We start from the raw sequence: 25,626 nt of genomic DNA, 5'->3' as shown, positions 1-25,626 counted from the left end.
GCTCTCCTGTTTGTTTGAACCAAAACACACCAGAGTTTTATGAATTACCTGGTACGTGTGTGTTATTTTTTCATCAGGAACATGGGAGGAGGGTGCATGCTACAGCCCTGACAAATATCACTCTGTGGCAGCTACAGATAGCAACAAAAGCCCAGCGGCCACGCTTAAAATTCCAGATGTTAACATAGCTTCAGCTTGCTCAAAGCTGTCATTTGTTTTCTTAGAAAAGTTGGCTCTTTATGTAAAAAGTTTGTCATTTGCACATAAGGCCACTAGAGGGCAGTTGGTGCCCTGAGCTGGATAAAAATAAACAGAACACTTTCTATTCTGAAAAAGTTATTGGTATTTTCTTATGAATGTGCTATGTATGTTTTATGCAAACTGCTTAGGGATTTTTTTTTTGATTAAGCTGTCTATAGACCTTGTTAAATAAAATAATAATAATCAAGAGTTTGGGTAAACAAAAAAACAAACAAAAACAAACCATTTGCAGACATATATTTATAACTAGCAATATGTGTGTATTTATATATTGTGTCTGAAAACAACAGTAAATATGGGGAGATAATGAATGAACCATCTGAGTGCAAAAGATCCTTGAGGGAGCAAATCAGGCAACTAGTTCTCCTTGTGGGGTTTCTTCAAGGAGAGAATCACACATCATTATAGTTCAGCTGTTACTTTGCCACTGTATTCCACTGGGAGTGATGGCATCACAGAATAAATTGGAAAAGAGAGGGAGAGACCCCATTACTAGAATATTTATGGTATGTGTCAGGGGTTCAGGGACAGAGGCACAGGGTAGGCAGGAGATGGAGAGCGATGGGGACGAATCCCAGGACAGCGAGGAAGAGGATGACAATGACTCTAGAGATTCCATGAGTCTTTCCAGCGAATCAGAGGATTACCAGAAGGGGGCGCCGGTGGTCAAGGCCAGGGGAGCCCCAGGGGGGACTTGTCAGGAGCAGGGGGCCAGCGGGGGATCCCAAAGTGGGAGCTGGGCGTCAGGACCAGCCTCCCCGCCAGAGTGCAGCGAAGGGGGTGGAGGTTCCAGTGTATCAGGGGAGGCGGCTCCGGCAGTAGAGAAAGGAGGGAGGTCGGAGCAAGCCACCCTCCCGGAAGGGGAGGGGAGTAGTGAAGGGAGTAGCGTAGCTGTCAAAAGGAAAGTTAGAGGTTGGGGGCGCGCGCCAAGTTCAAATGTAGAGGCGCGCGGAAGTACAGGGAGCCCGGAGGAGGGGCCAGGTCCCAAAGCCCGCAGGAGGGGGCAAGAGCAGTCTGATTCCGCGTCGGAGGAATCCAGGAGGGGCGAAACCCCAGTGGGCAGAAAGACCCTGCGGAAAAGGAAAGAGAGAAAGAGGTGGAGCAGCGCAAGCCTCTTAAACTGGTGCAGGGCGGGGACAGATTCAGAAGGGACTTCAGCGGTCTAAGCCTAGCAGACGTAGGGCTGCGCGCCTCGGATCTGAAGCAAACAATGAACTGCAATAAACACTTTTGTATATAAGAAAAGAAAGGCGTTGGTCTTTTGTGAGCTGAGACTTGAGGCAGCCCTGACAGTATGTTTTTGCATAATCAATTACTGGGTTGTTGTTTTTGGGGGGGAGGAAGAATAACTGGGAAAAGGGGCCTTTAAAAAAAAAAGTTAAGTAAACACTTGTACTTCAGCACTCTGTTCTGTTTACTATTATCCCAGGGCTTTAAAATTCAACATCTGCAATTGCTTCTAAAGCCTAGGGCTTGCTGATCAGAAGGTTGGCGGTTCGAATCCCTGCAACGGGGTGAGCTCCTGTGGTTTGGTCCCAGCTCCTGCCCACCTAGCAGTTCGAAGGCACATCAAAGTGCAAGTAGATAAATAGGTCCCGCTCCAGCGGGAAGGTAAATGGCGTTTCCGTGCTTCTCTGGTTCGCCAGAAGTGGCTTAGTCAAGCTGGCCACATGATCCAGAAGCTGTATGCCGGCTCCCTTGGCCTATAGAGCGAGATGAGTGCGCAACCCCAGAGTCGTCTGCGACTGGACCTAACAGTCAGGGGTACCTTTACCTTTACCTTTTATGTTCTGCTATAATGCTTACATGACAGTTTCCTCTGATTCTCAGTTCTGCTCCCCCTCCCATAGCATTCTGAACACTGGGAAAGAACTGAGGATCTCTTTTAAGCCCTCTTTAGGAGTTATTGACCCACATTAAGTAAACACACAAGGGGAATAAGCATACTAGCTCCACCTCGTTACCCTGTAGGTGTGCAGGACCCCCCCACAAAGTTTAAGACACCTGATTTTTCTAGGATTGTAAAGCACAAACAGAACATCCACAGGTATAGGATATTCCCCACTTCAGAAGATCGCCCTCCAATTCATGAATAGTTTTAGGAATGTCAACTGGGGGTGGAGCTTGTACACCAGGGGCCGATCCACTATCCCTCAGACATTGTGGGGGGCCAGACTATATTTTGAAAAAATAAATGAACGAATTCCTATGCCCCACAAATAACCCAGAGATGCATTTTAAATAAAAGCACACATTCTACTCAAGTAAAAACACCAGGCAGGCCCCATAAATAACCCAGAGATGCATTTTAAATAAAAGGACACATTCTACTCATGTAAAAACACACTGACTCCTGGACCGTCCGCGGGCCAGATTTAGAAGGCGATTGGGCCGGATCCGGCCCCTGGGCCTTAGTTTGCCTACCAATGTTGTACACAATCGACATTTCCCACCTTGCTTGTTGACTTTACTTGAGAAGATAATGCACGAAGATAGGATATTGCTGTCCTATTCCCCTGCAATGTAATAGCTTCTTGCCTATGGACTTCTAACAATTTGCCCTGGCTTTTTTTATTTTTTAAAAAACAACTTCCCTGAAGTATGCACTAGGATTGTCACCCAATTATTAGAGCCGAGTCCATTGATCAAGTGCGTTGTAAACAGCCATCAGTTCTTCAAACAATTGCCTAGCAACAGTTTTGGAAAAAAGGCCTTCCTCCTTTGCATGTTGTAACTGATGCCATCACAGAAGAGGCAGCCCATCCTGTGTGTGAGAGAAGAGGAAACTCCTCCTTCAAAGACGCTGCATGTCACTTGCAGTTTCTGTAAGGCCTTACACTTTTCCAACGTATTGCCCAATTAAATGGGGGCCGCCTCTTTTAATGCCTTGGAAATGGGTTTTAGTAGAACAATACAGCCAATCAGGGCCGGATTTTACATTTGATGAGGCCCTAAGCTACTGAAGGCAATGGGACCCTTTATATGTCCAGCTGTCCTTTGTCAACAACAAATTGTTGCTTTTGTGTGTGTTGAATATATGCTATATGGTAATTTGTGGACCTAATAGGTATCTAAAGCCATTTGCCCATGTTGCCATGCAACCAGTCCATGCAGAATGTAGGCACCCTATATATAGAAATGAGCAAACCAGTGATATTTTAGGGAGCAGGCTAGCAGGCGGGGCCCATTACTTACATCACAGGAGCCTACACACCACAAAACACTGTTGCTGTATGTAGGTTTTATTTTATTTGTTTTTTTATCTTATATTTTGGAAATGTACATCATTTTTCCCCTTTATTTTTTTGATGGGCCCCCAAGAGAGTGGGGCCCTAAGCTATAGCTTGTTTAGCTTATACGTAAATCCGGCACTGCATCCAATCAATGGCCCGGTGTACATCTTTTTGGAATCTATAAGCTACAGCAGAACCTCTGTTGACTTGGACCCTTCCAGATGTTTGGGACTGCAGCTCTCATCAGCCCCAGGCAGCATGGTCGAAGGGCAGAGATGGTGGGAATTCAGGAACAGCTGGAGGGCACCAGGTCAGAAGGCTGAGCTACAATGCGAGCAACTTGCCCCTGAACGGGGAAAACTGTTGCAACAACACAACAAGGAAGAGGTATCTATATCCCTATCACCTAGGAAGATGTAAGGTCATTTGATCACAATCTGGACCAGTCCTGCCTGCTCTGACTTGGCAGCTGCTCTTCACTGTCTCATCCCTGCTACCCAGAGTCCGTTTCCAAAGTTTATTTGTTGTTGCAACCATCATGGTCATTTCGACCACCGTAACAAAGAAATATACATCCTATCCCTACCATACAGAAGGCACATAGATGCACCATTAAAAGACACCATTAGCCAACTTATACATACCGTATTTTTCCGTGTATAAGACAATGTTTTTGTATTATAAAATAATGCTTAAAATTGTGGGTGGTCTTATACATGGATAGTGCAGAGGGGGGACGGGCGATTGTCTGCAGCAATGAACTGGAGATTGTCGGCGATGATTGGTGGCTGCAGCCATGTCTGCTGTTGATTGGCTGCTGCTGCATCAATTTAGTGGGTGGCTGGAGGCTGTGGAAAGGCCTGCTGTTGATTGGCTGCCGCTGTGGCAATAGAGCGTGCGATTGGTGGCTTTGGCAGCGCATGTGATTGGCAGTATTGCTAAGGCAGGTGAGTGATTTTTGGCAATTCCCCCCCCCCAACAAAGCTCAACAACTCTGGGCAATCTCCCCCCATTTTCTTAATTTGGAGTCCCCAAAAATAGGGGTCATCTTATACACATGGGCATGTTATACACGGAAAAATACAGTACATATATATTTTAAAATGTGAATCAAATACATTATTTTCTTTATTTCTTTGTCTGCTTTTCTGGATATGCTATGCTGGGGAATAAACACAGGACCATTTGCAGACATCTTGTATTTTCTACCACATGCTTTTTATACCTGTAAAGCACTGACAATCCAGGTGAATTAATGTGGTCCTTCACTCAGGCTGCAATCCCAGACACACTTAACCTGAACTGGCAGTATGCCCCACAGTGGCACTTAGCTTCTGAGTAGAACCATTCATAATAACACAGAGCCAACATATTGTGTTTGGAAGAGCATCTGACTGGGCCATGAGTGATCGCCAATGTTTGGAATGTGTTTGGAAATCGGCAGACAGCAAGGCTAGTTCCTGCATCGGATTCCTCACTAAAAACTATACGCGTGAATGCATGTATAATTGCAATGTTATCCTAAACGCAGAGGTGGCTTCCCAGGTAGGGCAGTGTGGCTGTGCTAGTTTCCTGAAAGGTGTTTCGCTGTTGTTCACTTGGGGTGGGTGGTGGCATGGTCAAAACTCAATGGCAGGATTGCTGGATTGGCTTTGCTGGTATATTTTTTTGGGGGCAGTAACAGCAACCCACCTGCCAGGAAGCTAGAATACCTGCTCCTCTCGACCTGCTGACATCATCAACATGAGCAACTACTGTGTTTTGCTAGTCTTAACCACAAAGCCTTTCCAAACCATCCAAATTGCATTGAAACCCAAGATGTACTACAATGAATTGAAGAAAATGTTCCATCTAAAATTTGTTAAAAAACCTGAAGCATTTCTGTTAGGGATTTGGCAGGAAAAGACCTGCCAAAGAAGTTGAAAAATATCTTCATGTGTGCGACAATGGCGGCAAGAGTCTTAATAGCACAAGGATGGAAGACTGAGGAAATCCCGACTAAAGAATTATGGCAAGAGAAACTGATGGACTATGCCGAATTGGCAAAATTGACACATAAACTACGGGACAAGGATAACTGTGACTTTAAAGAGGAATGGGAACCTTTTACAAAGTATCTAAAGATGCAACAAAGTGAATTGGACTCCTTGGCAGGCTTTGAATAAACACTCACAAACTTTTTACTGATAATAATCACTTAGATCAATTAAGGACTTATACAATTCAGAGAATAGCATTTATAGAGAAACCAGAAATTTGAACTGAGGGAAGTTGGGGGGGCGGTGTTGTTTTATGGGAGGGAGGAAATGGGGGGGTAATTAAGGATGATATGTTTTAAGATACGTTTTGTTGAATTACCTAATAATTTTTTTTTTTTAAAAAGAAACCCAAGATGTACCAGCTCATCCCATGCTTGCCGTACTCACTCGATTGAAACGACTACAGCGTCCAGAGATTCAGCCATAATTGAGCAAAGATTGTTATAGTAACCTCCTCCTGGAATCAGAGAGACAACCAGTTATTTCATGAGGCGTGTCCAAACCACCCTTTATGCAATGGTCATAGGGCAGATTGCAAATTAAGAATATACTAAACACCTAAGGTGTTAAAACTAATCAACACTCAGGACAATTACAGGGCTATCACATATATCTAGATTTAATCCTTTAAATCGGCAGCAGGGACTTCTGTATGTTGTTTGGCAACCCCACCTCTAGCCAGCATGACCAATGGTCAGAGAGGAATGCTGTTTGCACTTATAACCTTGAGATAGTTATTTACCAAACTGTCTTTTTGAGATGACTGCTACCTGGCGTGATGAAGCAGATTACAGCGTTTGATAGGTGCCCAGACAGGCAAATGGTCTTCAGAGTGTTTACGTCTGTGAGACTTGGACATTATTTTGTATTTTGTGTAACTGAAGTTCAGGCTTGTAACAGAAAGCTTAGAGAAGCTTCTTTAAAGCTGGGAAGATGCGAACCAGCTTATCACAAGTAAGGCCTAGAGTAATCTCCATGGCCCCGTGGCACTTCTTCCAGCCACTGCAATCACAAGAATGGCTGCAACAGATCTGCCATCATTCACGAGTCATGTCTGTAGACACAGACCGAGAAAAGGGCTGCAGGTTCAGGGCAAGGGAATCTACTTTGCATGCACAAAGCCATTGAATCTAATAATAATAATAATAATAATAATAATAATAATAATAATAAATTTTTATTTATACCCCGCTCTCCCCAGCCAAGACCGGGCTCAGAGCGGCTATTAAGTAGTGGGTTGACAAAGCAGACGACACAGAGATTCCTCCAAGTGGTTCTTTATAGTAGGCTGAAACTAAACTGAACTGAACTGAACAGCTCAGCTGGCCTGCTTTTATAGGCAGCCGGCTGTCAACATTGTAACAACACCACCCCAGGGTTTCCCGCCTAAATTAACTGACGTGGACCTGAGTGAAAACTACCGTATTTTTCGCTCTATAAGACGCACCAGACCACAAGACGCACCTAGTTTTTGGAGGAGGAAAACAAGAAAAAAAATATGTGGAATCTCAGAAGCCAGAACAGCAAGAGGGATCACTGCACAGTGAAAGCAGCAATCCCTCTTGCTGTTCTGGCTTCTGTGATAGTTGTGCAGCCTGCATTCGCTCCATAAGACGCACACACATTTCCCCTTACTTTTTAGGAGGGAAAAAGTGAGTCTTATAGAGCAAAAAATACGGTATATATACTTCCGGGTTGGCGCCATCGCCGAATGGCGGACTCCCTCCGAGCTCCGGAGGGAGCCTGCTCGGCAGGGGCTGGGTCCTACCGCACCGGCGATGCGGGGACCCTTAAAAACCACGGCCACGAGGGCCGTGGACATGGAGACTCGGCTGGCACCGTCAGCGCCCTCCCGACTCGTGAAGGAGCCTTTTTAAAGGCTACGGATCGGGTGCCGGGGAGAAGCGTGGTGCTTTGAGTCCTCTGCTATCCCTGCCGAGCGCAGCCGCATGCCATCCGGCGGAGAGCGCTGACTTCTTCCATTGAAAATTCGGACTTTTTAACAACAACCCGTGAGTAATTTGGAAACTGGGTTTAAAAGGAGGAAAAAAAAAGAATTTCCTTTCGATTTGGACACGAGCGGGGGGGGATCCAAAAAGGAAGTCAGTCCCCCCCCCTATTGTAAACCTTCTAAGACAAGGACGGGGAAACCAAGGTCCAAAAAGATTTGTATTGCTGATAAAACCTAAGAATTCCACGATGGGAAATTATAAGAACTGTGCTGGAGGACGAATTGAGGGAGAAGAAACGTAACCCCCCCCCCTGGGAACCGGGGTGATTGAAGAGAGAGCCTGGTGAAAAGAGTCGGAGATTTTGACAGCTGTCAAAGTAGCTGTCAAAGTCGGAAAGCAGAGAGGATTTTATTATGAGAACTTTGCTGGCTAAATTTGTTACAATTTGCTACAACTTTTTAAAACTTGGATACAAAATGGCGAAAACATGGATAACAATCGGACTTTTGGACTAGAGAAAACAAAGTTATAATAATCCCCCTAGAGGAGTTTCGGGACATTACAAAGATGGTTGTAAGTGGAAAAATACCATTGGAATTTTATAGAACTGGTTATCTTCTGGGAAAGCTGCAAAACGGAAATAATATTTTGTCTACAGGGTGTACAGCTAAAGGAGACAATAGAATTTTCTATTGAAGAAAGGAAGGGACTGAACGCAAGTTTTTGTTCCTGAATAACAATAATCCCTGCAGACTTACTAAGCTTCTGAATTAGAACGTTTCAGCAGCGGAACAAGAGGAAACTGGACTACAATTTGGAAAGAACAATGGGGGGAGCTTTATTAAAGATCTGAAGCTAAGTGCTTTAAAAAATAAATTATGTAAGGGAAAAAACAAAAAACAAAAAAAAAAAACCAGCAAGGAGTTGGGGGAAAATAGGTGATTTATGGATTGTAAGAATTCCAGGCGGATAACATGGTTTGGTGGTCAGGGGGAAATTAAACCGGGGACAGAGGGGGAGAACTAAAATCCAAAGGCTTGTCAATTTCTTTCTTTGAACTGGTTTTGTTTCATCTATTCTATCTTTTATTTCTTATTTCTGATATTTTTATTATGTGGGGAGTCTTTATTATTAAAAAAAAAAGGGAAATTGTGGAATAAAAATGGGGTGGGCCCTGGGAAAGAAACTTTTGGCTTTTTATTAAGGGTATTGATGAGGAGTGTAGAAATTTTAAATTCGAACAATGGTTTAAACAAATTAAGTTTTTAATCAGAATTGAGAGCTTGTGGAGCCAACAATATGAAACAGGAATATGATAGGGGTGGGGGAAGGGGGGAGTCCCAGAAAGTGGATATATGAAAATAAGGTTCTGAATGTATTTTAACTTTTTACTTTCTGTATTTTTGAAAATTTTAATAAACATTATTTTAAAAAAAAAAAAAATACGGTATATACACAGTACCCCTGTTGGCCATGGTGAGAACTTCAATACATAACAGAATCATAGAATTGTAGAGCTGGAAGGGACCACAAGGTCTACTCCAACCCCCAGAAATGCAAGAATCTCTTTGCCCAATGTGTGACTCCAACCCATGACCCTGAGATTAAGAGTCTCGTTCTCTGCCGGCTGAATTTTAGCACTTGCTTCCGTGTTACATGCTTCCAGAAAAAAAATCCGTCTGCAAGTAACACCACAGGGTCCCCAAAGATGCTATACTGGGAACCACAGATGCTGTTTCCCCGCATCTCCAGGTGTGGCTGGGAATGCCCCCTGCCTGAAATGTTGGAGAGTCACTGTCAATGTGTAGATCAGAGTCCCACTCTATTCTGCCTTGGTGAAACCCAACCCAGAATACCGTGTCCAGTTCTGGGCACCAAAATTTAAGAAGGATGTTGACAAGCTGGAACGTCTACAGAGGAGGGCAACCAAGATGATCAAGGGTCTGGAAACCAAGCCTTATGAGGAATGGTTGAAACAGCTGGGTATGTTTAGCCTGGAAAAGAGGAGACTGAGAGGAGATATGGTAGCCATATTCAAATATCTAAAGGGCTGTCAAAATGGAAGACACAGCAAGCTTGTTTTTCTCCTACTCCAGAGGCTAGAACCCAAACCAATGGATTAAAAGTTACAAGAAAGGTGATTCTGACTAAACATAAGGAAGAATTTTTTGAAGGTAAGAGTTGTTCAGCGGTGGAACAGGCTCCCTTGGAAGGTGATGGACTCTCCTTCCTTGGGAGGTTTTTAAGCAGAGGTTGGATGGCTGGGGTCCCTTCCCACTCTTCAATTCTATGATTCTGTATTGAGCCAGGATGAGCATTGGTCTGACTTATTGCTGGGCAACTTCCTGTGTAATATGGGAGCCAATTCATAGGGGAAGGGCTGTCACTCAGTGGAAGCGGACCCCACTTCCTGAAACCCCAGAGAACAGCTGCCAGTCAGTGTAAGCAATACTGTCACCTGACTCTGGTTATCTCCCACTTGGACTACTGCAATACACTCTACATGGGGCTGCCTTTGAAGGTGACCCAGACACTACAACTGATCCAGAATGCGGCAGGTAGACTGGTGACTGGGAGTGGCCGCCGAGACCATATAACACCGGTCCTGAGAGACCTGCATTGGCTCCCAGTACGTTTCCAAGCACAAGCCAAAGTGTTGGTGCTGACCTTTAAAGCCCTAAATGGCCTCGGCCCAGTATATCTGAAGGAGCATCTCCACCCCCATCGTTCTGCCCGGACACTGAGGTCCAGCTCCGAGGGCCTTCTGGCAGTTCCCTCCCTACGAGAAGTGGGGTTGCGGGGAACCAGACAGAGGGCCTTCTCGGTAGTGGCGCCCACCCTGAGGAATGCCCTTCCATTGGATGTCAAGGAAAAAAACAACCATCTGACTTTTAGAAGACACCTGAAGGCAGCCGTTTAGGGAAGTTTTTAATGACTGATGTTTTAATGGATTTTTAATCTTTTCTTAGGGACGCGGGTGGCGCTGTGGGTAAAACCTCAGCGCCTAGGACTTGCCGATCACATGGTCGGCGGTTTGAATCCCCGCGGGGGGGGGGTGCGCTCCCGTTGTTCAGTCCCAGCGCCTGCCAACCTAGCAGTTCGAAAGCACCCCCGGGTGCAAGTAGATAAATAGGGACCGCTTACCAGCGGGAAGGTAAACGGCGTTCCGTGTGCTGCGCTGGCTCCCGGCCTATAGAGTGAGATGAGCGCACAACCCTAGAGTCTGTCAAGACTGGCCCGTACGGGCAGGGGTACCTTTACCTTTACCTAATCTTTTCTTGGAAGCCGCCAAGATGGGCAGGATACATATATATATGTAATTATTATTATATTATTATTGCCATGAGGCAGCTTTCTCTGCAACTTAGGACTCTTTGCATCTATTGGTTCCACCCTACATCAACCACTCAGATGTCCTCAGGGAAACTGCTGTTAACTTATCCAGAGACCACAAAACAGGTGTGTGGAAGGATGCAGTGGAAAGAGCACATGGCAGCCGCCCAGAAGACATACTTGCACTTGCCAGAGCCCATCCTCCTCCGTGGATGTAGACCACACTGCGCCTTAGCTTTGCCCCTCCTTTCGCCAGTGGCTCATACACTCTGACCTCCACGCCGTCAAACTGAGTATCTGTTATCTTCACTCCTTCCGAGGACTGGGGATTCAGCTGGTCGAAGGCACCAATCAAGAAGTTCAGGGCTCTCAGATGATGGCCAAGTCCCAGGAAATGAACCAGATTGCACTAGAAGGAGAAGAACGAGAAACAAAGCTGAAAAAGGGGGGGGGGGACGGTGTTTGAAAGAAGGAGGGAAGCAAGAACCCCTGTAAACATTAACTTTGCCAAAGAACATGTCTTGACGTGTGAACCCTTCTACTTGTTCTAAAGTAGTAGGATTGCTAAAGTAATAGAAGCTCAAATGACCCTCTTTGGCTGGTGGATTTGCTTCCTCCATCAACACAAAGGCTGCAATCCTATTCTTGCTTTCCTGGGAGTAATTCCCATTGAAACTTAATTGTGAGCTGATCGTATAGGATTGCATGGTTAATGTTTCCTGCCTCAGCATGAGATCAGGTTACCAATGCCTGTAAAGCCAGGAAAGGGAACCTGCGACCTTCCAGCTGTTCCTGAACTACAACTCCCAGTCTCTTGCTATCAGCCCAGCTGGCTCCATCAATGTCTGGAGGGCCAAAGATTCCTCCCATCCCTGCTCTAAAGCAGGGGTAGCAAACCCACAGCCCAAAGTGCTAAAATAATAAAATGATTCAAGGAAGGCCTGAGAGCAAAAATATGGCAGACTGCCTGAATGTTTTGTTGTTGACTTTTAAAGTAGGCATGTCAAAGGAACAGAGAAGTGAACCTTTAGCAGAGATTTTGTAACGCGTCAGTGACGAATCAATTGCAAAACTTTTTTTTTAAAGTACTCCTCCAACCACAACTAAGGGTCATAAGGTAAAAGGCAAAGGGCCCCTGGATGGTTAAGTTCAGTCATAGGCAACTATGGGGTTGCGGCGCTCATCTCACTTTCAGGCCAAGGGAGACGGTGTTTGTCCACAGACAGCTTTCCGGGTCATGTCGCCAGCATGACTAAACCGCTTCTGGAGCAACAGGACACCGTGACAGAAACCAGACTGCACGGAAACACTGTTCACCTTCCTGCCACAGTGGTACCTATTTTTCTACTTGTCCTGGTGTGCTTTCGAACTGCTAGGTTGGCAGGAGCTGGGACAGAGCAACGGGAGCTCACCCCATCATGGGGATTTGAACTGCCAATCTTCCGATCGGCAAGCCCAAGAGGCTCAGTGGTTTAGACCACAGCGCCACCCGCATCCATTTTACCTTTGTCTTATTAAGGGTCATAAGGCAAACCTAGTTGTATTAAACTGAAAGGGCTGCCTAACTGCGGCATTTTTCAAAAAGCAGCACACGATGGGTGTCCATCTGAACAACCAAATGACCGCTCTTCTAACATAGGGCCCATTCACACAAATGCTCTGGCACTCTCAAGGTCACCAACAAAGAAATGTAGCAAAGCAATTGCCTGAATGCTCTGCTAAAACCCCAGTGTGAATTTGAGACACCATTACAAACACTGTAATCCCTTCACCACTGGTAGCAAAAAGCAACAGCAGATTTGCAAAATCCTAATATGCCACACTGGGAAGGGATTTCTATAGGACATAGAAAATGGTATCAATTAACACTGCAATCTATGCATAGGTAGTTTGAGAGGAAGCTTCACTGAAAACGGTGGGGCTAGTTTCAAAATACAAATGCACAGGATCATAGGCAACATTTAAATTAGAATTATTTATCTACACTAGCAACTTGTGTATATTAGTAAAGAAACCTATTTTTTCTCCAATGTCCATATTATTCATATAAGGTAATGGTTGGGTTCCAATTTAACACTAAATTATGACTGAGCATTACATGAACAAACCTTGGGCCTCTCCTTGGAAACTTTCACTTCCATGTTCAACTAACCACAGTTTAGCGTTCCATCTAAACGCTAAACTGTGGTTAAGCTCAATTGCAGTTTGTTGAAAGCAAGCCAACTTCATTAACCACAGACTGAAGTGGCCTTGTTTCCCTAAAATTGAAGGGCCCAAATCATAGTTAAGTCTAACCACAGCTTATCTGGGTTCAGACCGAATGCTAAACTATGGTTAGGTAAAAATGGAAGTGAAACCTCCCAGTCTTCTCATGGCTGCACTGGAGGGGGAGAGGAGACCTAAAGATAATTCACATAACATAAATCACGGGGAGGGAACCCCAAGGATCACATTCCCTTTTTAACAATCTGTTGGGAGCTGCAAAGGCCAGAGCCAAATGTTGGCAGGGCACTCCTTTTACATTTATTTCTGCCACTTCTTTCCCTACTTTCTACCCACATGTTATTAGCCTGAGGACCACAAGCTGCCCACCTCGGCACTATGCAAAACCATGGTTTAGCTTTGCATGGCACTGAAAAGGATCAGGAAGGAGCAAAAGCAGCTGCAAGCTCCTCTCTGGGAGCCTGCATGCTCACAGTCCTGTGGAGCTTGCTTTTTGCTTTTTGTGATGTCTGCACTATGCCAAGGGCTCACTCTCCTGACAACTTTCCCAGCACAAGAGAATTTCCTGATGGATCATGTCCCATAAATGCAAACCTTAAGGAGCTTATGCATGAGGAGTTTTGTTTATATATTTCAAATAGAAAAATGGCACTTGTCACTTTGTACAATCCAAACAACCTATACTTAGGGCTGGGTGATACAGTGGTGCCTCGCAAGACGAAATTAATTCGTTCCGCGAGTTTTGTCGTCTTGCGATTTTTTTCGTCTTGCGAAGCACGGTGTCGGGAAAGCTTTGGAAAAGCTTCAAAAATCACCAAAGTCTTTAAAAACCTCAGAAAAGGCTACCACACCGCGTTCTATGAGTTGCTCCTCGAAGTCAAGTCGCAACTGTATTAACGGTGTTAAGAAAAAGGAAACAAACTTGCAAGACATTTCCGTCTTGCGAAGCAAGCCCATAGGGAAAATTGTCTTGCGAAGCAGCTCAAAAAACCCTTTCGTCTAGCAAGTTTTTTGTCTTGCGAGGCATTCGTCTTGCGAGGTACCACTGTATCTGATTTTCAACATTGTTATATATCACCAGCTAAACATCACAGTATACTGATATATCACAATGTCTGAAATAAGGATGGAGCTATATAGAGACACTGGCTGGCTTCACGGTTTCCCCCACATTGTGTTTTTTGCCTAGTACACACAGAAAGATTCACAATACATTGAATGGTCAATTTTTTTTGAAACCAATATGATATGGACCTGAAACCGGTTTAGGGTGATATATCACCCAGCCCTAACACACATCATGATTTGTGATATATTGCCAGGTCAAAAACTATGAAACATATATCACAATATGGATTTCAAACCTGTTCTTTATGTTGCTCTTCCATATGGCAAAACCTGCTAATAGCTGAAACAGTAGTTCTGCAGAGCTCGACTCCTTTCCCTGTTGCCTTTGGACAGTGCCAGATGGTTTTATATTTCTTTAAATGCAGCCACTGAACTTTCACCTATTTCTGAATGTGCTTGCAGCCTGCTCCCCTTTGTCCCAATACTTTCTCCCTTTGGGGTTCGACTGAGGGCAGAGATTACCCAGCTCTGCTGACTGTCTAGCCATACAAATTATGCAAAAGGTTGTGTGTGTTTTTTTTATATTCACCCGAAAGCAAGAAATATATCATATGATAAAACTGCCCTTTCACCCAGTAATCTAAGGGTTTGCTGTTTTAACAACAAAAGTGGTGATAATTGCAAAGTCTTATCTTGGGGTGTTCGGGGGAGGAGGTTTGGAAACCTTCCAAATGAGATATTCAAGATAGGGCTGGGCGATAATATCAATATATTGTCCAAAATAACCTGCCTCTGTCCTTGCTCACCAGTGGCACACTGCCCTGGAAGGAAGTGTAGCCCTCAGGCTGAGACAGGTTTGCCCCCCACCCCCAATCTAATGGGTAGAACAGCCTTCAGAGGGAGGAAAGCAAAGGAAATAACAGCAAGCAATACGTGAGCACACTATCTGGATCCCGATCCCTCAGTGAGGCAGTTACATCAACTGGGAGCGACTCTCCAGGGTTTCAGACAGAGCTTCTCTCCAGCCCTACTTGGAAATGGCAAAGGTTGAATCTGGAACCTTTTGCATGCAAGGCTTGCGCTCTTACCACCAATCCCCAGATGTTCTCCTAATGGACTTAACCCCTCTTCCATCACGCTCCAATATAGCAAATGCAAGACATAATTCGCCTGAGCCAAAAGCAAGGTGATCCACGTGCTCCCAAGCCCCTGCCGCACCAGCTTATCCCAGAACAAAGCAGATTACGGCTGCTACCTCCCTAAACAAAGACGACGCAGCTTATTGTTGTAGATTTCATCAGGCTGAAGGTGTCCCAGGAAGGAATTAAGTTGCAGGTACAGAACAAATTTCAGGTGCCCTTGCAAAGTCGCTATTCCAGTTTTCGATAACAGCATGGATGCAGCGAAAAGGACTTTGGGGGTCCTCAGCCAGACTTCTCTTGCTGGTTGGTCTCAGTCAATTGCCTTGTGCTGTCAGAAACCTAGGAAGGCAACGCAGCTAAGAATTTGCATGCTGTGATCCGTTTAATTCTAGGACCAAAGAGGCGAGCCAGATGAGGTCAGGATAGGTCAATAAATTCTGACCCAGGATAGGTCAGAATCATGCCCTGATTCTGAGCTTTCTGCATGGGGTGGGGGGGACGACTCTCATCAGCCGAAGTTGAAGTCACAATGCTGATTCAGTGCACCCTTGGTCTAATTCAGTGAGGGACTACAACTCCCATCATGCCCAACCACTGGTCCTGGTAGCTACAGATGATGGGAGTTGTAGTCCAACAAAAGCTGGAGACACTGGTTTGAGAAACACAGAATTATGATATGTATTTTTGTGCTTTTATATTGAAAGCCACTCTGTGATCTTTGGATGAAGGGTAGTATAGAAAAAAAAGAAAGGAAGGAAGGAAGGAAGGAAAAAAATAAGCAAAGCCTAAGAAAAAAAACCTAAGTGTTTCTCAACCTTGGGTCCCCAAACGTTGTTGGACTACAACTCCCATCATCCCTGAGCTCTGGCCTTGCTAGCTAGGGATGATGGGAGTTGCAGGCCAAAAAATATCTGGGACCCAAGGCTGAGAAAGGCTGCAGCCCTGTTGTGCTGGTTTTCTATATCCAGCGAGCTTTCAGCACAGGAGTCCATTCTAAAATGTGACTCCTGCACCTGCAGGCCAAAGTGGAGCCATTCTACCTCATTCTGTGATATTTATAGGCCAGACCTAAGTCATTTGTAGTGCAACAAAAGCATGGTTCACGGGAGGGTGCGTATGCATGCGTGCACCTCCACCAAGTCAGAGCATTTGCCCATGCAGCTCAGTATATCCTGCACTGACTGGCAGCAGCTCTCTAAGAGTTTCCAACAGAAGTCTCTCCAGTCCTACTTGGAGAGACCGTGGACTGAACCAGGGATCTTTTGTATGCAAAGCATTCCCTCTACTGCTGAGCTATGGCCCTTCCCCTAGGTCCAGGTGTGGGGAACCTTTGGCCCTCCAGATCTTACTGAACTAGAACTCCCATCATCCCTGGTGACTGACCAGGCTTGGTGGGCTTAGGGGGACTATAGTTCGGCAACATCTGGAAGGCCACACTTTCTCCACCCCTGCCCTAGTTCTTTCTTACCGCAGAAGAGTAAGCAAATGACAGTGTACATACCTGATAAACAAAGCATAATTATAGTAGCTAATAAGAGGACTAGAGAAATTCACTGGAGGATAACTCTATTAATGGCTATTGATGCATGGAAGCAATGCCTATAACAAAATACTGCATTTGGGAGTGATTCTATTCAGCCAACCAGACTCACACTTTTTCATGACACCCCATTTCATTCCCCCCTTTCCATTGTCCTTTCTTTCTCCCAACCAGTGTTCAAAACCCTCATTGTTCTAGGCGCATTTTGCAACAGGGGATTTCATTAGCATGAGCAGATTCTGAGCTCTGGGCGCAGTGCTGTGCCTAAGATTTCACATTAAAGCTGCAGAGTAGAAGGAAAGGAGGGCCTTTTTCTGCCTCCCCACCTCCAGCTACTCTCTTGAAGACTGGAGAAGAGACCCTCTTAAGAATATTAGGGGGGTGGGCAGGGGAAGGACTAGACCAGGTGAAAAACGAACATAATATTTTAGCTGCAGCTCATTCATTTTCAGCTTTGTATCCTTGTTATTAAAAAATTGCACCTAGGTAAAGGACCCCTGGATGGTTAAGTCCAGTCAAAGGCAACTATGGAGTGCAGCGCTCATCTCGCTTTTCCAGCTGAGGGAGCCGGCATTTGTCCACAGACAGCTTTCTGGGTCATGTGGCCAGCATGACTAAACTGCTTCTGGCACAACAGAGCACCGTGATGGAAGCCAGAGGGCACAGAAACGCCATTTACCTTCCTGCCGCAGTGGTACCTATGTATCTACTTGCACTGGTGTGCTTTCGGACTGCTAGGTTGGCAGAAGCTGGGACAGAGCAACGGGAGCTCACTCCGTCATGGAGATTCGAACCGCCAACCTTCGGATTGGCAAGCCAAGAGGTTTAGCCCACAGAGCCACCCGCTCCCCCTCTGTGCCTAGACATTCCATTGCTGTGCCCATAACCTAGGTTTAAGGTGCCATTTAGCTCCTAGCGTTCACATCTCAGTTTCTAACACTGCTCCCAACCGTTTTCCATGTCGACTGAGCATGCCAGTCCTCGCTGGAAAGTCTCTCGGGTTCCCCCCTCCCCAATTCGTATTTATTTATTCATTTTAATTTATATTCCTCGCTTCCTCCCTTGGCAGTCCCGTCCCCAGCCTGAAGAAATCTCCTCCTTGGGCATGGGTGTTGCCAATTTGGCTATATAATGATCCACACTCACCCCAGAACTTCAGAAATGGAGGGAATAATTGTACGTGGTGCAGCCACGCTCTGCGCAGCCTGCATTTATTCATGCCATATGAATGGCTTTCTTCTATTAGTTTAAGCCATTGAGAAGGCTAGTCAAGCAGCCTGGGTCACCTGTTTGCCCTCACCAAAGGAATGCAAGCAGGAAACAATTCTGCCTTTCAGGTTTACAAACCAGTTCTACTCCTGCAACCATGTTTAAGGGTGGGACGGGGTAAGGAAAGGTGTCGAATGCACCCTTCAACATTGGTTATTTCAATGGTTTACAAATTATTATTTTTTTTCATGAAACTGTCTTTGCATCAGTACATCTGGTGAGCAACCTCTCTGTCTAGCAGAGGATTCTGGAAGCCCAGTGGTGCTGTTCTGTGATGTTAGGCTATGTGCTTTATAGTCTTATGGCTACAGGTCTTGTTTCAAAGGTAATGCATATTGCTAAGTACTTGAAGCCAGTTTACTTAAAAGGATCAACTTACCTCATATATGCCTAATTGACCACTTCGCTTTGCAGAACTGGCACTTTTACAAGTGCCACAAAATGTTTATTCTGCAGTTCCAAGAGACTGATCCATCAGTGTGGCAGCTCCTTTGATATTAAACAAATTCCTTTGCTGTACTATTTTCAGCACCTGCAAAAGACCTTTTTTTTTAGCCAAGTCTCTCCCCAGGTATGTAAAGTTGACATGTATTTTAAAATCTTATTTTATTAACTGCTGGTTTTATTTTGGTTTTGTGTTTTGTTTTGGTCCAGCTTGTTTTAACTTTGGGCTTTTATCAATAATTTCATGTAAACCACTTAGAGATTTTTACAATTAAGCAATCTACAAATTCCATTAAATAAATAAGATGAATATGGCAAGGCTGCATTGTAGGGCTGGTGTGTGTGTGTGTGTGTGTGTGTGTGTGCCCTATTGCTAAGCGGAACCCTGAAGTTAAGTCTTGGCCTGATTGTGCCATGGGGAAAGTTTGCTAGAAAATACATTCATTTCATATAAGACAATGCATCACGTAAACAGAGTGTGTGATCTTTTAAAACACACACAACCATGCTATTCTTGGGCACTTGTGGCCCTCTACATGTTGTGAGACTCCAATTCCCATCAGTCCTTGCCAGAACAGCTGTTGGCCTTGAATGGTGAGGCCACAGGTTCCCCCTTCCTGTTGTATGAGCAGGAAGTCTAGTTCTGGCGGAGAAAGCAGTCTGTTGCAGAGCTCTTATGCCATTGCTCATCTTTGCACCAAGGGATCTCTGATCAGCTTCCAGACCCCCCCCCCCAGCATTCCCTGGAGCACAGCTTAAAAACTACAAAGGGCACATATTTTAAACGTGAACACCACCAACTGACATCCTTTTTTCAAGCAGACCAGGCGAGATGCAAAATGTGTTTGTTATCTGTCAAAGGGTTTCATTGCTTTGTCTTGGATTTCTGGGTTTGTGGGTCACCTGGGAGCTTGGGCTAGGCAGCAGTGCAGGGAAATATTTCAAATAAATAAATGGCAATGCCATTTGGAAGGAAGGCCTCTCAAACCAACATAGTTTACTAGAGTACGTCTGGAAGGAAAAGATGCTTCAGATGATAAGGTGATAAGGAAGATCTACAGACGCTGCCCTAGGGGCGCGGGTGGTGCTGTGGGTTAAACCACAGAGCTTAGGGCTTGCCGATCAGAAGGTCGCTGGTTCGAATCCCCACGACGGGGTGAGCTCCCGTTGCTCAGTCCCTGCTCCTGCCAACCTAGCAGTTCGAAAGCACGTCAAAGTGCAAGTAGATAAATAGGTACCGCTCCGGTGGGAAGGTAAACGGCGTTTCCGTGTGCTGCTCTGGTTTGCCAGAAGTGGCTTAGTCATGCTGGCCACATGACCTGGAAGCTGTACGCCGGCTCCCTCGGCCAATAAAGCGAGATGAGCGCCGCAACCCCAGAGTCGGTCACGACTGGACCTAATGGTCAGGGGTCCCTTTACCTTTACAGACGCTGCCCTAGGTGTATACTCTGCTTCAGGGCTGTCTTAAGCATATGCAGCGTTGGGGTGCAAAGATCTGCCCGGCGCCCCCCCCCCGGTTGCCCAGTCACAGGCGCGCAGGAGGGCAGAGCCGGCCAGCCGCCTCAGTGCCTCTCTGGCTTGGTTGCCCCTGAACTTGTGGTGCAGAGACACCCGCAGCAGAAGAGCCTGCCGTGGTGATCCGACTGACTGGTGGGCTCTTCCCTGGACTCAACTCTCGGGCCCTGGACTCTTGGCCTGGCGCCCCTTACAGCCCGGCGCCCAGCACCCCTAGCGCCTATGGTAAGACAGCCCTGCTCTGCGTACACCCTGAAGCTGAAGTATGGAGGGTAGACACAAGACAGGGGGCATTTCTGGCACTGTCCTGTTACCCCTGCAATTGTAGACTACTCACCCCAAAGAGGCTTGCATAGCACTTGTGTAAATGTATTTTCCAGCATCAGACAAACGCCTCTTCCTTATCTCAAGCTTTTTACATTTTTAAAGAACATGCTGCCTGGGACTGATAGGAATTGCAGCTCAAAAACCTGAAGGACATCAGATTGGAGAAGGCTGGGCGATATGATAGTGCCAGTTAGATGTTTTGAGCTCTTTGCAATTTGGGCATTGGGTTTTTAAAATGTTTTTAATACATGCTTTTTATTGCACAGAGACACCTGGCTATGGGGCAACTCAGGAATACAACGAAGAAATTTTTTTTGCAGCTGAACAAGGCAAGACGCCTTAAATCCCCTTTAGAAAATGCACATGCATGTCAGAAAGGGTCTCCCATTCCTAACAATCAGGAGGTCATTTCTAAACATGCCCATCGTAGAGGAACTACAGCAGGGGTGGGAGCCCCTTTGCCCACCCCAGATGTTCTTAAGATTCAAATTCCCACTTGACTGTGAAGCTCCCTGGGTGACTTTGAGCCAGGCGTCAACTCTCAGCCTAACCTACCTCACAGGGAGGATAAGATGGAGAAGGGGAGAACAACTACACCACCTAAAGCCCCTTGAAGGAAAGAATGGATATTTTAAAAAGTAAGAAAAATAAAGCACATATTGTCTACACTGACTGGCAGCTGCTCTCCAGGGTTTCAGACAAGGGAGTATGTCCCAGCCCTACCAGAAGCTGCCTGGGATTGAACCCAGGACCTTTAGAAGCTCTCAAGGCCTTCCTATCCCGAGGGCCACAAGTTCTGTCCTGGATTACATAAAAGAAGACTGGGGCGGGTTAATGCTTTTCTTTTGTTTGTTTCGTTATGTATTTTGCGTTCACGTTTTGTATTTTCACGCTGTTCACCGCCCTGTGATCTTCGGAGCAAGGGCGGTCTACAAATGTAATAAATAATATTAACAGTTCAGAGCAGCGCCTCCAATGCCCTTCCCACGAGTCATGAGCCGCAGTGGATCGGAAAAGGGCGCCTGGGGCGGGACCGCGAGAGAGGAGGCTGGAAAAGCGGAACGAACCAAGCGCGATCTGCTGCGTCAGGCGAGAGAGCCCAGTTTGCCCGGCGCTGAAACGGCTGCTTTGCTGTATTTTAAAGGCTGGCCGTCCCCCGCGGTTCCCTTTTCGCTAACCTTGTGCAAAAGGGGGGTGGGTGGGAGGAGGAAGCGCCCACCACCCCCATTTTTAGAAAAGAGATACGCTGAAACGTCGCCGGCGAAGGAGGAAAGAAACGGAAGGAAAGCGCCGATTTCTCCATTACGCACAGCAAACACACGCCTAGGTGCGCGCCCCGCGGCTCTCACTGCAGCACCGCGGCGCGAGCTGAGCATCGCCGCCGACATCCGCTTGAGAGATGCTTTCAAAGCCACCCCCCAAAAGAGGCAGAAGATCCCCGCCTATCTAGACCCTGAAGCGGTTATTTTTGCTTCAAGCGATCGCGGAGATCCGACGGGGACGATCGCCAATGCGCTCCGTGCGGCGCTTGCCGTTATCTTCCTAACCCAAGGTGGTGGCGGTGGGAGAGAGAGATGGAGGGGGTACAGAGGGGTTTAGCTTGGGAAGAAAGGAGGTGCCGGGGGGGGGTCCCCCGCCTTACCGATTGCTGAGCCACCCTGAACGAAGCATCCAGCAGCATCAGCCGCCACGGCTCCGAGACGGTGTTGGGCAACGGCAAGTAGACATAATAGGCAGTCAGAGCCAGCAGCCCAGCCAAGAGCACCGCGGCGGACTTCATGGTGACGGGCGGTGGGGATGCTCGAGCGCGCAGCCTCGCCTCTCCGGCTCCTTTCGCGAAGGGGTGACTTTTTTGCGGCAAAGTTTGCTCGCAGCGCCCATTCAAGGGTTTCATAACCTTCACAAGCCAATCAGAGGGGAGAGCCAGCAGAGGAAGTCCAGGCTCTTCCGTCCCCTGCGAGCCCTCGTGTCCTTGCGATTGTTTTCATTTGGGGCGCTGCTGGCGCCGAGCCGCGCGCAGAGACACCTAGGGGCCGAGCGCAAGCGGTGCAAGGAAAGGAGAGGAAAACCATCCTTTATTCTGACTCGCCCAAGTCAAAAAGCAGAGACATCACCTTGCCAACAAAGGTCCGTATAGTTAAAGCTATGGTTTTCCCAGTAGTGATGTATGGAAGTGAGAGCTGGACCATAAAGAAGGCTGGTCACCGAAAAATTGATGCTTTTGAATTATGGTGCTGGAGGAGACTCTTGAGAGTCCCATGGACTGCAAGAAGATCAAACCGATCCATTCTGAAGGAAATCAGCCCTGAGTGCTCACTGGAAGGACAGATCGTGAAGCTGTGGCTCCAATACTTTGGCCACCTCATGAGAAGAGAGGACTCCCTGGAAAAGACCCTGATGTTGGGAAAGATGGAGGGCACAAGGAGAAGGCAACGACAGAGCACGAGATGATTGGACAGTGTTCTCGAAGCGACCAGCATGAGTTTGACCAAACTGCGGGATGCAGTGGAAGACAGGAGTGTCTGGCGTGCTCTGGTCCATGGGGTCATGAAGAGTCGGACACGACTAAACAACAACATTCTGACTTGCTCAGAATTAAGGTCCCAAGGCTGTGCTCGCACAAAGGACATAGCAAGAAGAACCTTGCTGGATCAGGGCCCATTCATTACCCTTCCAGTCCAGCATCCTGTTCTCCCGTGGGAAGGCTGCACCCTGGATGATGTTTCTGACAGGAGTGGAAGCATTGTGGCTTTTGGCCATTGATCGCTTTGCCCACCATGAATTTGTCTAATCCTGTCTTAAAGTTAGTGCTTTTTTTTCTGGGGGCATTCAAGGGTATGCAGTACCAGCACCATTTTCCCCCTAGAAGAAAAGCACTGCTTTAAGCCATCAAAGTTGGTGAACATCACTGCTTCCTGGGGAGGGAACAGGGGTGCCAACTCAATACAATATTCAATAAAATGACATGACACAGCACACACACCATCTGAATGGCAATGCCCATCAACGGGGGGGGGGGGCAGACCCCTCAAGTATTTTACTGGAGGGCTGAAGGGACCTCTGCCCCTAGAAATTGGCTCCTATGGGGTGGGAGTTCCATGGTTCCAACAATGCAGTGCTTAATAATAATAATAATAATAATAATAAATTTTATTTATACCCCACCCTCCCCAGCCAGAGCCATGCTCAGGCCAGCTAACATCAATAAAATTTCAGTAAAAACATAATAAGGAAAAAAAGAAAAAGGAAAAAACCCCCAGTATAAATACAGGTTAAAATGCAATTTAAAATACAGCCTCATTTTAAAAGTCAAAACCATAAGGGGAGGGAAACATAAGGGTCAGACTGAGTCCAAACCAAAGGCCAGGAGGAACAGCTCTGTCTTGCAGGCCCTGCGGAAAGATGTCAAGTCCCGCAGGGCCCTAGTCTCTTGTGACAGAGCTTCAATAAATGCTTACTCTTGTCTGTCCTGAATCTTCTGGCATTTCGCTTCATTTGGGTCAGTGTTATGAGAGGGGTCGGGGGAATTTCCCGCTTTCTTCATGCCTTGCCCAATTTTATAAACTTTTATCGTGCTGCCACTTACTCGCCTTTTCTCAAAACTTGAAAGCTCCCAGTGTGGGAACTGAGTTACTTCATCCCTTTGGTCATTTTGATTGGCATTCACTGCATTGTTCGGGGTTTTAACTGCATATTCACCTTCCATCCAAAATGCAAATGCATCCTATGCTTAGTTGTGAAATGCTATCATTTGATGTGCTCTTTTCTCAAACAAACGTCACACCCTGGGAAGCCCTTCCTAGCTTGGCTCCAAGCAAAGTGTGAACACCTTTGCATGGGGTAAAAAATATTCCCACCCCTGGTATGTACACAAACAGAAATGACTCTGGTGCTAATTAAGCCATGTTCATGTGAACAGCTGGCGAAAACACTCTGAAACACAATGGAAATGATGGAGAATTCAGAAGTTTCTACAAACACCCAGCTATCCATCCCCCAAACATGTTCACAGTTCAAGGAATACTTCAGTCAGGCAAAAGTCCTGCATTTGGCTTCTGGGCCAGAGGCCGCCTTTAACTTCTCAGAACTGCGTTCAGAACTGGGCCTCAGGTCACCCAGAATTTCCCAGCACTTCAGTTACCAATAACTCTTCAGAACTGTGTGGCAAAGTGACAAAGTATTGGGCAAGCTTCCAGCCTCTGGAGCTCTTCATCACGCTTGATTGGTGGTTCCCAAAGTTGGTGATGGCGCCCTTTGGGGGTGGGAATTACTGGGGGGTGCTAAGAGGCAAGGAGGCCACTAGAGGTCCAGAAGGTGTCAACATGAGAACAGAGGCTCCCTGTTTGTGGAATGCCCTCCCCAGGAAAGTTCATCTGGCACCTTCATTATGCACCTTTAGGTGCCAGGCGAAAATAATAATAATAATAATAATAATAATAATAATAATATAATAATAATAATAATAATAATAATTTATTTATACCCCGCCCATCTGGCTGAGTTTCCCCAGCCCCTCTGGGCGGCTTCCAATCGAGTGTTAAAAACAATACAGCATTAAATATTAAAAACTTCCCTAAACAGGGCTGCCTTCAGATGTCATTTAAAGAGAAGATAGCTGCTTATTTCCTTCACATCTGAAGGGAGGGCGGGTGCCACTACTGAGAAGGCCCTCTGTCTGGTTCCCTGTAACCTCACTTCTCACAGTGAGGGAACCGCCAGAAGGCCCTCGGTGCTGGATCTCAGTGTCCGGGGCTGAACGATGGGGGTGGAGATGCTCCTTCAGGTATACAGGACCGAGGCTGTTTAGGGCTTTAAAGGTCAGCACCAACCCTTTGAATTGTGCTTGGAAACGAACTGGGAGCGGTGTTATGTGGTCTCGACGGCCACTCCCAGTCACCAGTCTAGCTGCCGCATTCTGGATTAGTTGTAGTTTCCGGGTCACCTTCAAAGGTAGCCCCACATAGCGCGCATTGCAGCTGAAAACCTTTCTCTTCAACCAGGCTTTTTCCTGATTAATATTCTATTGGCTTTTAAATGTGTCGGGGGTATTTTATTGTTTTAACTATTATTTTGTGCTTCTTTCCTGTATTCTTATCTTGTGAACCCCCCAAAAAATTTCAGATAAAGGGTGGTATATGAAATAATAATAATAATAACAATGTTTTTTTGCAGAGGGTGGGGGCTTACATGCCTTCTTTTGCTTACTTCAATATGTGACCAGGCAGCCCGGCTGAATTTGGGTCCTTGGATGTCTGCCCCAAAGCCGTTCCCAATGGCACC

The 25,626-nt window shown here is 46.3% G+C and overlaps 1 protein-coding gene and 1 long non-coding RNA gene across 2 annotated transcripts in view; both read right to left on the bottom strand.

The window, feature by feature from the left end:
• The window catches only part of NCEH1 (neutral cholesterol ester hydrolase 1), a 29,250-nt gene extending 6,939 nt beyond the window's left edge, over window positions 1-22,311 (bottom strand). Inside the window, exons 1-3 of the mRNA XM_081008156.1 lie at window positions 21,989-22,311; window positions 10,999-11,227; window positions 5,921-5,990 (exon numbers count right to left, since the gene is read on the bottom strand). Coding sequence (XP_080864282.1) covers window positions 5,921-5,990; window positions 10,999-11,227; window positions 21,989-22,240 — 551 coding nt within the window. The 5' untranslated portion in view covers window positions 22,241-22,311. The remainder of the gene's footprint in view (window positions 1-5,920; window positions 5,991-10,998; window positions 11,228-21,988) is intronic.
• LOC308478528 overlaps window positions 1-25,626 on the bottom strand; it is a 578,068-nt gene that overhangs the window by 6,939 nt on the left and 545,503 nt on the right. The window lies entirely within an intron of this gene.

This window comes from Podarcis pityusensis, assembly GCF_964106645.2.
Source record: "Podarcis pityusensis genome assembly, chromosome: 5".
Taxonomy (NCBI): domain Eukaryota; kingdom Metazoa; phylum Chordata; class Lepidosauria; order Squamata; family Lacertidae; genus Podarcis; species Podarcis pityusensis.
Note: the sequence above shows the minus strand (reverse complement) of the source record. Positions and strands in the feature narration are given on the sequence as shown.